At 41.2% G+C, this 13,300-nt stretch overlaps 2 protein-coding genes across 12 annotated transcripts in view; both read left to right on the top strand.

The window, feature by feature from the left end:
• The window catches only part of ubr4 (ubiquitin protein ligase E3 component n-recognin 4), a 49,755-nt gene extending 47,438 nt beyond the window's left edge, over nucleotides 1-2,317 (top strand). For all 11 annotated transcript variants that reach the window (XM_028024516.1, XM_028024511.1, XM_028024493.1 and 8 more), the window contains 3 exons: nucleotides 198-288; nucleotides 628-790; nucleotides 902-2,317. In XM_028024516.1, coding sequence (XP_027880317.1) covers nucleotides 198-288; nucleotides 628-790; nucleotides 902-966 — 319 coding nt within the window. In that variant the 3' untranslated portion in view covers nucleotides 967-2,317. The remainder of the gene's footprint in view (nucleotides 1-197; nucleotides 289-627; nucleotides 791-901) is intronic.
• A 4,708-nt stretch (nucleotides 2,318-7,025) lies between these two features.
• On the top strand, nucleotides 7,026-10,888 carry LOC114142177 (transcription factor HES-5-like). The gene is made up of 3 exons (XM_028013352.1): nucleotides 7,026-7,319; nucleotides 8,666-9,310; nucleotides 9,773-10,888. The coding sequence occupies exons 2-3, from the start codon at nucleotides 9,254-9,256 to the stop codon at nucleotides 10,199-10,201; spliced, it is 486 nt and encodes a 161-aa protein (XP_027869153.1). The 5' UTR covers nucleotides 7,026-7,319; nucleotides 8,666-9,253; the 3' UTR covers nucleotides 10,202-10,888.
• The last annotated feature ends 2,412 nt before the right edge of the window (nucleotides 10,889-13,300 follow it).

Raw genomic sequence — 13,300 nt, 5'->3', positions numbered from 1 at the left:
AGTAGTGGGATTATTGAGTCAACATTAAAAAGGTTTAGATTTGAGTTGGTGATAACTGCATGAACTGCATTTGCTTATGTTACAATCCAGCCCTACTTCTAACATTGATTCATTATCTTGAAGATAAAGATAAAATCATACAGTTTTTCACACTTGTCTTAATCCTCTTCTTTGTTTTTTTTTTGTTTAATTTCCAGAGTCACAGATAAAACACCAAAGGAATATGCAGTGTACCGCTCTCCTCTTCTCTTCTGGGGCTTGGTGGATCTCGTCTACGACATGTTTAGGGTAAATGTCCACTAATGTTTTAAAATCTTCTGAAAACAATCATCTCCTGAAGCGTTGTTCTCTTCGCTTTGTCTTATTTCTTTCACTAAAACCTGTTAAAACATTGATGAAATGGTGTTAAGATCAGCTTTGTAAAACTTTGGTATATTTTGATTTGTGTATTATACATTGCTTTTTTCCCCCGAAATAAAAAAAGGAGTACAACGCATAAAAGAAAGCAAGATAATATCCTAGCAGTATTCAAGAAGACTTCATTTCTACGTGAGCCAGTGTCCATCTATGATATGTTTCCTCATAACATGATCACAAATATTTTTTGTGCTCTTATGTTGTTAACAGAAAGTACCTACCAGCAACACAGAGGGGGGCTGGTCCTTCTCGCTGGCAGAATATGTCCGTCACAACGACATGCCCATCTACGAGGCCTCTGAGCGGGTGCTTAGGGCCTTCCAAGATGAGCTCATGCCCGCCGAGTCCATGTCAGAGTTTTTTGATGTTGTAGGTCAGTGGAAACGCACTCCCGTTAGATTTTAGAACTACAAAATTATTTGGACCAAGTAGTTCTTCCCCTCCCCAAGTGTTTCAAATTTGCAACCGTTTGTATCTTTTCCAGGTCTCCTCTCTGAAATCCCAGAGCCAGACCTCTTCCTGCAGGATGTGTTGAACTCATTGCCCTGAACCAACCACACCCCTCTAACACCCGACAAATATAATCGATACAGCTACCAACTTGAAGAAAAAAGAAGAAGAAACTAAGAGGTCTACACTCTGAGACACAAAGAACACATGCAGTTGGTCTACACCATGCTTCCTACTTAACTCCCACACCCATATGACATCTCAGAATAAAATAAGCAAAACCTGTGTGTAGTCTACAAAAACAGATTAAACACCTCTACCACCAAGACGCTGCTGTTAAAAGGGGAATGACGCGCTAAAACAGAATTTACTTTCTGTCGGACTGATTAAATGAAGACTTCAGCAGTTTCAAAGTCATGATCCTGTTTGTTTTTTGTTTTTTTTTAGCAAGCTCGACTAAAAATGACCTTTTTAGAAATTTTGTGAATTTTCTGGTGTGCGCTCTCCTTGTCAGAAAGCTGAAAGTTTTTCTGTCTCTTTTTTTCTTTCTTTATTTTTTTTCTGAGCAAGTCAACAGCATTTTCACATTCAGACGTGGATCTTTTTGGTTGACAGTAAGAACTTGTGAATTCTGTTTTGGGGTGATTCAGCTTTTGGCCTTGGAGCCCTTCCCCCGTACGGTGCGACATTAGAAGAACCGAAATACTTTTGGGATTTGACCCGGCTCATATTACGAGTGGCATTTGATTTTATCTTTTCCGTTTTTTGTTTGTTTTGCTTGGAGTTTGGTTTGTGGTCGGGGGTTTTTAAATCGACAGAGTGCTTTCATAGTCTCACGGTTGCAGTGCCTGTCATTTTCCCTCTGCTGTTAAGTCTATAAGTTTATGTGGATCCTAACTGGAAATTTGAGTGACGGTCGGGAGAATAAAAATGTCTTGGGTTTGTTTTATCAACATCAGAAGTGAAACGGGATTTAAAAAAATAATAAATAAAAATTTTGATTTAATTTTTTCCATATGCATTCTGCCTTTTGAAGTAAGTCCATGAAAGATTCCATCTGTTGCAATGAGATGCCAGAAATGTCTAAAATGACAATAAAACAGACTTGCATTACATGCTTATACACTTTCCTCTTATGATTTTGTTGTTCGGTTTTGCTTCCTTCATTTCTAAGGCCACGCTCCACTCTCGAATTTAGATGTTCAAATTAACCGACTACACTCTCTGGACGATAACCAACATTTCTGTGAAGTAAATCTCAGCATCTCATTCACTTTCAGATGACAGAAAACTCTGTCGTTGTTCTTCAGATCTAAATGCATGGTGTACACTTTCCCCAGTTCATCATTGATTTGCTTTTCCCAATGCTGCAATGTTTAAACTGTTGCTGAATGTCTGCTTTTTTTGAATTTAGCGTATAATTAATAAAGCTGTAATACTTTCAGTCTGATTCAAGGGTAACCTCTTCTGTTTTGGCTGCTGTTTGCACATTTAGAAAGAAATCCTTTCATACCGGAGCTATGTCACCGCATATAGTGCACTGCACAAATATTCATGGACCTTAAACCTTTTCACTTTTTGTCAGAAGACACATGATACCTCTGGAGATCTCCAGAGCTCCACTGCTCATGTGGGGGGAGCTGCTGATAGGACAAGTGTTGGTAATGAACTCAACAAATAATGTAAGGAAGAGCGACCAGAAGAAAGTCATTGTTTAAGGTCAGCAGTGTTTTATTTGGAAGAAGGTAGGAGATGCTCTAGTCAGATGAGTCCAAAATAAACTTTTTGGCCCACATACAAAATGTGTTGTCAAACACTAACTTGGGTCATAACGGCCCAGTCAAAGTGCAGCCTCTAATAAATGGGAGAATCTGTGCGGCCAAACTTGAGAACCACTGACTGTATTCATCTTGCATTGACTCATGTTGGACTGAGTTCGTTTTGCACACATTTATCAGACCTGTAAAGGAATTAATTGTGACGTGGAACAGACTTTTTTCTCTCTCTCTCTCCCTCAAATTGCAAATTAAACACATTAAAGTTTGCAGTTGTGACAAAATGTAGAAACATTCCAGAAGTAATGAATATTTATTTAGGCTCTGGGTGTTTTGTTCTTCTCTCCTGGCGGCTTATTGCTGTAGAAAGATCATTTGAAATTCTTCGCAGTATTCTACATTTACTTATAACTCCTAAACATAATCTGAAATAATTTACGGATGTGGACAAACCATCATTACATTCAGTAACGTTGATGGGATCACACTTATTTAAATTAATACACCTTACGTATTTACTCCTATTTGTACCACCATAAAAAAAAACAAAAAAACGTCCAGTTAGTGAAAGTCTTTTCATACGTCTGACAATCAAGTTGTTGCAAATAATCACAACTGAGAAGTAGTTTTCTCTGTAGGTAGTCAAAAGCTGGGAAAACCACACTGAGGCGTTTCCACTCATTTTAATTCACTTTAGTGCCATTTCAAACCTAACGTTATCAAGCACACTTTGCAAACTAGAATCCCAACGTCACTTCTCTATTTCTACCTCTAGAGGGCGACACACTCCAACATGTATGATGAGGTCAAATATGACATCTGGGAAAAATAAAAATGTGAATCTTTACCTTCAGAATTAGCTGCTCAAGATAATTAAAGGTAGCGCTCCATAACAAGCACAAAGACAGAACTGCACATGATGGCTCATTTTGCATCTTTTTGGGGGGTTTGGGCAAAAACGTGTCTCATACACAATAAGCACCGTCTCGAAACATTCTGTAAAATAAAAATTACCCTTTTAATCAAAAGAATATGGCTTTCAGTTTAAATCAAACAGTCTTAATGACGCGGTCCACGTTAAAGGACGCTTAAGGCAAAGATTGCACATTTGTGAACCACTAAAGTCACAGTTTTATTTTATTTTATGCTTTTTACAATTTAAACCTAATAAGGTGAATAAATCTAAATAAAAATAATATTTTTAAAAAAATAAGTATTTTTTTCCCCTGAGTGAAACATCTTCAAGACGCTCCAAACAAAATCACCATTTGTTTTTTTTTTTTTTACATAATCCATCAGTTTTGTCCATTCATGACTGGCAGCACAGCGACATCACGTCCTCAGCAGGGGAAAAAGGGAGCAGCCTCATGACTCCCCTGCAGGCTCTGGTGAAGCCGTTCTGGAAAATGAAGAGTGTTTTAGTGGAGCCTGTCCCAGGCGTCCCGACTGCTCATCCCCGCACAGAGCTGGCTCTCCAGAGCTGAGCTGAGCTGAGCTGCTTTGTTTGTGTGCTTCCTTTCCAAAAGGCTCATCTTACACAAGCTGAAAAGAAATGGGATTACATTTTAAACATTTGGGTTTTATTTTTTAAATTCATCACAGGAATGGGTTGGAGTATTGAAAGCAGATTTTCAAAGTATGCTATTGCTTTGGGATTCTTATAGATTCCTCCCCATTTTAAAATCAAATCTCCACTTTAATACCATCTAAAATACTTTCTAGTTCTAAATCAACATCAACTCAAGCTAAACGTCCAGGAAATGAACTTACGCCGTGCGCTGATCCCTCATGACGGTCGCTCGGTCAGATGTTAGCTCAGGGCCTTCAAGAGGTTTTCAAGGTTATGATTTTGACCAACAAGGTTTTCCTCCTTTAAATACTTCTTCACGCCAACTTTCCCACTCATTTAATGCCATGCTGGTTCTCACCGCGTTTGACCAATCACAAAAGCAACGCAGTGACAATAGAAAGTGAATAAATTAGTTGGAACGATGATAAACAAAGGCCCCAATCTGAAGAAACAGCTGGGAGGGGCCCTTCAGAAACCTCTTGTGGCTCCCATGATGCTTTATTATGGGAGGATGTTTGGTGGGAATGCGGAGGACAAACGTTTTCCTCATGTATTTTGTTTTACAAGTGTCTATTTAGTAAAGAATGACATGCTAAGTTTTTAAAATAGTAGCTTCTTGGTGTTTAGTTGATTATTTGACCTCTAGCTAGATTATTTGACTTACAAATCAGAAAAACGCCCAATTTTTCCTGCATTTATTTCTAAAAACCATCTTGATGAAGCAAATTAGAAGGCTTCTCAGCTCACACACACACTTGATCTTCTCATTTAACTTCTCGTCTCTATTTCAGCCTCTCCAGTTCTCACGGTGAGCGCCTCTCATGCTTGATTGACCGACAAAAGCACTCGATCCATCCAGATGGTGTGCCTGGAAGCCCTGTTGACAACCTTGCCTTCCTTGGTGTGTGTGTGTGTGTGTGTGTGGTTTAAAGGGTGGGTTGGTCACTCGGTCTTTGTTCAACAGGGCACACTTCCTTTGTGCAGCCTGCCTTGGAGTCATTAATGCTGAAGTGTGGGAAGCCTGGGACCACAGCAGCTCCCACGTTCCACACAGGCAGGAAGGGAGCGTGTGACCGAGACGTGGCCAGCGGCAGGCTGATCAACCTGTGTGTGTGTGTGTGTGTGTGTGTGTGTGTGCCTGGGGTGTTGACGTGTGCTGAGAGCGGGAAAGCTAACAACTGAAGCATTCTTCTGACACTTCACTCTCTTCAGATAGACTGAAATACTGGTCATGTGAAAGACTTTAAGCTTTTTGATACAAATGTTTAACTCGCTCCCCCTTTTTTTCAAACATGAAAAGTGAAGGACTGAAGAGAAATAGGACTAACAGAAGAGTCAACTCCGGTAAGTAAAGGAGAAGAGCTGAAAGTGTTAGCTGATGGTGACCTATAAAAGTCACAGTATATCGAAGTCTGATTCCAACATCAGAGTTTCTAAAAAAAACAAAAAACAACTTGAAGCTGCTTAATTGGAGACACAGTCGAATCACTGTCAGCAAAGACTTTTTACTGTTTTGTCAATGTTGTTGTGTAAGCAACCACACAACAACAGCCTTTCTGTTTGTGTTTTAAAAATTCCCACCTTGCTGCAAGGAAAATCCCCCTAAAGTGACAATAATAACATGATATCCTGAAATATGTGCTGCTACATAACTCATAAGCCCTTGAGTTTTAATGGATTTACCACAAATATATTTGTCCGATGGCGTAATTATCTTTTTTCTGAAAGGCTTTATGAGATGCTCTGTTAGTGTTTAATCTCCAATCTCGATTGTTGTGTCATGACTTTAACTGAGGTCTGCTTCACATATCAAACCTTGTCTTGTCTATCAAAGCTGGGTCAAGCTGAAGGCCTAAACTTGAAAACAAAAATTCAGAGATGTTTGTCATCTACTGCTAATAAACTTGAGCTTTTTTTTTTTTTTTTTTTTGCAAAGACTGGAAAAATCTTCAGTCTCCACATGTACGGATGGAACAAACCCGGAACCGCAGCAGTGGAATATTTTTACTGCACACCACTCTACATGTTTCTATTTGTATTTAGTTGCTTTTCAACCATGACAGATGAAAGGTTTACCAGCATATTTGAGGTGTGTGACTGTGGCGACGGCACTCATCAAAATGCAATGTCTGTTCAACTGTTGACTGTCTGGTGTATTCTTTATAACGTTGCAATTTTGTTTATTTATTATGTAAAACGCCTTGCTGCTGACATGTGTCACACGAATAAACTTGATTGATTGATGATTGATTGATTGTAAAGATGAACTGAGAACCACTTTATTATTTGGATCAGGTTATGTGAGTCTGATACATGAAATCCACATAAAATACGTGAAAGTTTGGGCTTCTAATGTGACAATGTGAAAAAAGTTCAAAGGATGTGAATATTGTGAAAAATACATGAAACCACAGAATTAACATTTGTAGATGTCCTTTTCTCCTCACACTGAAACTTCCTTTATTGTGACCTTAATTATGAAAATACACCAATATTTGAACAAAGAGCCCCAACAATGGTTGAACCCATAGGCGTAACTTCCTGAAGGACTGGTGTGGACATGTCCCCACCAGTATGTCCTACAGGGGTGTCAAACTCCAGTCCTCAAGGGCCGCTGTCCTGCAACTTTTAGATGTGCCTCTGCTGCACCACCTGAATAGAATAATTAGGTTATTGAGGCTCTGGAGAACTGATCTACACAAGGAGGAGGTAATTAAGCCATTTTATTCCAGTGTTTTGTACCTGTGGCACATCTAAAAACTGCAGGACGGTGGCCCGCGAGGACTGGAGTTTGACACCTGTGCCTGCATCTATTTCCGGACAGTAACTCGGAAGCAGCTGCGCGCTGTAAAGCAATAACAGCCAATTAATGCTTTTTAAAAATTCCTTTGTAAAATGTAAGCGGTAAATCCTCGTGGACATCACGTGACTTACTGTGCGTGGCAGTGCGCCATACGCGTTGTTTTACGTCGAGTCAGGAATACCTGTGGTTGTGGAAAATGACACAATCGAGCAAAGAAACCGAAAAAGGGAGGCAACGTTTTGATATTAATTGAAAACGCTATGAAAGGAAGATAACAAGGTCCAAAGGGAATCACATTTCACAGGTCAGTCAAAAGCCTTAATTAAAAACTATGTGAAGGAAGAGGGGAGCAGGTTAGTTATGCGAGCTTAACTTTCATCATGTATCCTACTCCTGCTACGCAGTTCTGAGTATTTCGGTTCAATTAACACAAAAATAAGGCGACACAGATTTTCTGACAGATAATCAGGAGTGGAGGCGTTTATGGCCTGGTGTTTCAGGACGCAGACCCTGAATTCACACAGCTGCGCCCGTTTTTAGACATTTTCCCCCCTGGACTAATTGCGTCATTTGGTCGGAGAACGTGGCAATATTCAGAGCAATCATTATATAGGATGAAATATTTCATAAAGCATAAAGAGCCAACGTTTGTCAAATTTTAAATCATGGCTCCTGCAGCGACAATTAAGTAAAATTTAATTATTGGCCATTGTAAAAGAGAAATTAGCTTTGTTCTCTCTTGCATCTTTGCAGAACTGACAGAAACCAAACTATTTACAGATTTATTTTCAGAAAGAATATATATTTTTTACATATCCAAACATCAGCATCTCAGCTTTAAGCCACATTTTATAGAATCCAGTAACATTGATGGTCTCTCTACTCACGAAATGCCCCAACCAGACCCAAAAAAGGTTTTGCGTCTTTAATATTTGTTATATTTAAGACACATCATATCTGACCTGCTATGTGTAATTCAGCAGGACAAAGGTTTTTCCAGCCAACTGAGGAACAGCTGTGGAGTCAGAATCACATCATTGAAAAATACAAAGTTTGATTCATTTGGTTTACACAGAAGTTCCTTATTCTGCTTTTGAAATGTTTAATAACATTTTGATTGTAACAGAATCTCATGTTGTTGATGTTTTTAGCACTTGTTAAAAAAACAGGCAATAAAAGGCAACTGTGTGATGATTCTTCACAAAAACTATTACTGAGTTATGAAACTGTTTAAAATTGTAGGCAAGCATTGAGCAAATACTTATTCCACAAATTAGAACATGACTGAAAAGTTCCTTTGTTAATTCCATCACCAAGTGAAATACGTTACATAGATTAATTAGATTCCTCCCGTTTTAACATATTTATATTTCAAAGTGGGTTTAATACCTGCTAAAAGGTTATTTTCTAAATTAATCTGACAAGCCTGATCAGGACGTATATCCTAATTTATTGAATAAGACTGTATTCACATGTAAGTTTTGGCTTTATTCTTGGCACTAAGAAAGAAAAGAGCTTCCAGTAACTGATGGAGCGTCAGCGGCCCTGGCACCACCTCGTCCTCACCAACTAAAACACAAAGTTACACCCTTGGTTGAACCAGTCGTTTATAAATGCTTGTTTTTACTCAACCGGTTCTCTTCCTTCCAGAGACGCCCCTCCCTGTTTTTACTTTGGGCATTTCTGCGTCGTCCCAACTGTTGCGCGGCAGCACCAGGGAGGTTTGCTGCCTCCAACAGGTGGAAGTGGCCGCATGTTGGGTCTTTTCAAAGCGGCTGGCCCCTCCGTAACACCCACGTGTGCCTGGTGGCGGAGGCACTTTGTCTGCAATTACGTGGCAGTGGAGACGACATGAGACAGCGGCATGCTTCCCTCTGGGGTCACCACTTTCCCATATCAACACAAGCGCCAGGTCACGCTCCCAGCTCCCCCCCTACCCCCACCCCGGGGCTCTTTCTCTCGCGGTCCATTTCTCCACCTGCTCCCCGGAGGCACACTCATTGTCCCCACGGCTATAAACACTTCATTGAGCTTGTGGCAGCCCTGCGCTCCCTCAAGCCCTTCCCAGCGCTCCCATTGGCTCCGGGGACTGTGAGAAACTCCGACAGGACTCAGACTCACACATTCATATGGAGATGTGTGTGTATAAATACGGGACAGGAGCGGCGGAGACGGGGCAGCACAGACTCGACCCGGCTCTTCACGCTGAGCTGAAAGCGCTCCTCTTACTCTGCAGCGATGGCGCCCACTGCTTACGGCCAAGCCAGCAAGGAGCACCTGACTCCCGCTCACAAGGTAAACCTCTCCTCCAACAGCTTAGACCTGGGGTGTCCAAAATTTTTGTGACCCTTGGATTGATTTTGTGCATTCTAGAATGATCCGGCTCAGGCGGTTGATGCAGATGGAAACTTGTAGTCAGGATAAAAATGTCTTCCAATGTAAATTATCAAAGCTTTCTTTATAACCAAGGTAGAATCATGACTTTTACTAAACGGTCAGTTTTTCTGCACCAAAATCAGCTTCTATTTAAGTTTTGTAACTTGGCTAAGTATAGCAAGTGTTAGCTCAATTGAGCCTGAAAGGGTTTTTAATTTATTTTAGTACACCAAAACTCTTTTAACATTTCGGATTTTTAATGAATAAGAATTCTTTTGTATAAGGAAAAAACCATAGACTCCTTCATTTGCTTACCTTGAAAAGTGACGATATAAAGTGATTCAAACTTACTCAACTGTCTTCTCTTTTTCTGTCCTTCAGCTGAGAAAGCCGATGGTGGAGAAATTACGCAGAGACCGCATCAACACCAGCATCGAGCAGCTGAAATCCCTGCTGGGTCCCGAGTTTCTCCGGCAGCAGCCGGACTCGAAGCAGGAGAAGGCCGACATCTTGGAGATGGCCGTGTCGTACCTGAGGAGCTGGCAGCAGCAGCAGCACCTGACCTCCGGCCCCATGACGGCCAGGGACGGCTACTCCCGCTGCGTCCAGGAGGCCGTCGGCTTCCTGTCCCGCAGCGAGGTCCAGACTCAGGCTCACCGGCTGCTCCTCGGCCACTTCCAGGGCCTGCAGGCGTCCGGCAGGAACGGCCTCGGCCTCGGCAGCCCCTCTCCACCAGGCTCTCCCCTCCATCGGGTCAGCTCCAACAAGGAGCTGGACCCGACCGGCGGCTCTCTGTGGAGACCCTGGTGAAACCTCCCAACAGAGAGAGAGAGAGAGAGAGATCACTACGTCTGTGAACGTCATGGACAGAAAAGTAAAAGACTCCCCTGGAGTCTAACTTCCTTCAACCTTGGGCACAAGTTTAACTGTGTAGTGAAATTGTGCTGGTGTTCCCATGGAAGGACTGAAAACAGTCGGGTTGTACTGAATATCCACACCATGTGTGTTCGTTCCTTCAAAAGACTTACTCTGTGATTAGTTGCTTCTCTGTTCCTGAGTGGAACGTTAATGGAAAGCCATTGCTGTGCCGTTTGAACCATGTTGGTTTTATTTTCTGTAAGTGTCTGAGACATTTGCCGGAACAATCTGTGTATCGATACTGAGTACCAGCGATTTATATGTTTCATCATTTGCAGTTGATGAAGTTTTATCGAGCCAGTGGATCCATGTTTACTGTAATCCTGTTGGGATTGTAACACGTGTATTTGTAACCATTGTTTGGCTTTTATTTGAATGAGTGTAACTGGAAGTTCTGTTTCCTGTCTGTTTATGACGTCCATAATAGATGTTTCACATCTTCTACTTGATGCCTTTTACAAAGGTATTTTATTCTCGCTTCAGACTTTACTGAAACAATCTCTCGTGTTGCTTCTGTGAGAAGTTTGCATTTGAAAATGTGAAATAAATCAACTTCTGATGAAGTTTTAAACACAGAAACCGTCAGTGTTTGTCTTAATTTTAATCATTATTTTATATGCCGTGTTTCAGCTTATTGCCGTTATCAAATCACCTTCGGCTGTCTTGACTTGGATCTGATTCATCTATCAAACATTCGCCTGAAAGACGATCAGCAGGTCAAATCGCAGTCGATTACGGAACAGGTCAAGAGGCTTTTAAAAGGAATTCCCTGCAATTTGAGATTTAAATCAAATTCTTTATTTATGAGATACTTCAACAGTAGACGTAATGAGTTAAACTTACAAGACAGGAATGATATAACATAAAAAACGTTTTCTTGATGGAAGTTTATAAATTTGAACAGTCTGATGTTCAGATTTGTTCTGCCTCTGTGTCAGGTCTTTGCTTTTATTTTCTCAGTACATTGAAGGTCTTAGCACAATTCAAAAGAAGAAAGTAAAACAAAACAACTCAAATGTCAGATATCACTTTTGTCAATCAAAAAAAATTTAACAAGGAATGCTAGAAATAAAGTTTTGTTTTTGCTACCTCACGACAATTAACCTAAGATACATGTTGTTTGCATACTTGGGACCAACAATGCTACCTGAGTCGTCCACTTCGTGGTGCATCTGGCTTGGTGGGGTTGAAGTTTCGTTCTGTGACGTGTCATTCATGTTACCAGCTTCAAAAGTGTCTCTTCTTACTTCATGTTCTGGTCAAGGATGTGTGGAAACAATTCAGGAAGTTTTTGTTTCCCACAAAACCTCTGAAGATTCTCAAAAAGCCCCTAAACTTCAAAGAAGGCACTTTAAAAAATCCATTTAAACAAGTTGGAAATGATCATTGTAGTAACTGTCAGGCATTGGAAGTCAGATCAGTCAAGGAAATCAGTCAAATAAGTGACATTTAAAAGTAGAAAAGCCACCATTACGAATAATTAAAGCTGCAACTTAATTATTAAAGTGGTCAAACTGTTTGGTCTTTTCAGCTGGAAAATAGGAGGCTGAGCGAAACTCTAGCAAGAATACTGCAATGTCTGTGAATCAAGAAGAAAATATAACCTGATTATTTATTTACTTTCTACATTTTCTCACATTTGGCACTCAGCTTTGCTCGTCTCCTGACTGTAAATTTAAGCCTGGCTCACACTTCCTTCTCTACGCTGCATCCTTTATCTGGACAGTGTGCTGAGGTGACCAGATGCAGGGACAGGACAGAAATAAACAACCAAAGACTTTTGATCAAAATGACTTTAAAACACCCATACACCTACAAGCAGGGAAAAAACATCCCAGCACTGCATTTTTTGTATATACTGTATACTGTCCCATCTATAGTATTTCTCACAGGGATTGCTAATACCCTATTTAGTCCATCCTTGTTTTCCAACAGGCGTTTTTAGAAACTGAGAAATGGGCCGGGGACTCCCCTGCAGGTCACACGCTCCACTTTCCTCTGTTCCACCGGTCGCGGTGTGACGCCCGAAGCTTGAATTATGTCTCAAGTGCTCCTAAAGTCTTTCACAACTGTTTTTTTTTTTGCTGTGTGCAGAAGTTGTGGATAGTGTGGCATGCCTGCCTGAGACTTTCTCAGGGTCTAGTATGCCAGGCCAGATGGCCTGGCTGAAGCCGCCCCCTCCCCTTCTTCCCCTTCAACAGGAGATCAAACACCGTAGCTAATGTGATGTGTAACAAGACACACTTCTATTGTCCCCCATCTCAGGGCCAGTGAATAGGCGCAGAGTGTGGGAAACGAGAGATACCACACTCACAGAGAGATGGCTGATGGGTAGCAGCCCCGCGCCGCCGCAGGTCTCAGTGATGGACGGGATTTTATGGCAGGAATTCGGAGTTCTCGGGCCGCTGGTGGGAGGGGAACCCATCTTCCCACACACTTGCAGACAAAGAGCTCCAGCAACAGTGTGGTGAACACTGAACCTTTTGGGGGAAGGTCTGATTTTGCACAGACACGTCAGGTGTGACGGGAACAGACAGTAGCCTCATTTTTTTTTATGTTATGAATTGAAAGCAAACGCGAAGGGAGGAGAGCAGGAGGCAGAAATAGCAGGTTGGGAGTTTTACACAAATACATGTCAGGCTGGTGCTTTCTTGGAAGTTTTAAGCACCAGCAATTCTTCACATCGCTTAATCTTTATGAGATTTTCAAACTAATCAGGAGGACTTTGGATTCAGTGCCACAGATTACTCAGAAGTCACACAATAAGTAAACAGACTCCATGTGTGAATCACTTAAACTCAGTTTAACTACAGCTGTGACACAGCGAACATCCCACACAGCTTAAGGAAGCAGTTGTGAAGAAGTTTAAAGCAGAGTCATAAAACAATAACCCTCCGTTTGAAGGTCTGACCTCAGTGTTCAGTCCGTCACCTGAAAAAGGAAGGAGTACTGAAAAACTGAAAACACGGCGGCCCATTAAAACTGATGCAT

Source organism: Xiphophorus couchianus, chromosome 1 (assembly GCF_001444195.1).
Source record: "Xiphophorus couchianus chromosome 1, X_couchianus-1.0, whole genome shotgun sequence".
NCBI classification, from domain to species: Eukaryota; Metazoa; Chordata; class Actinopteri; order Cyprinodontiformes; family Poeciliidae; genus Xiphophorus; species Xiphophorus couchianus.
This window is presented reverse-complemented; position numbering and strand designations above follow the sequence as displayed.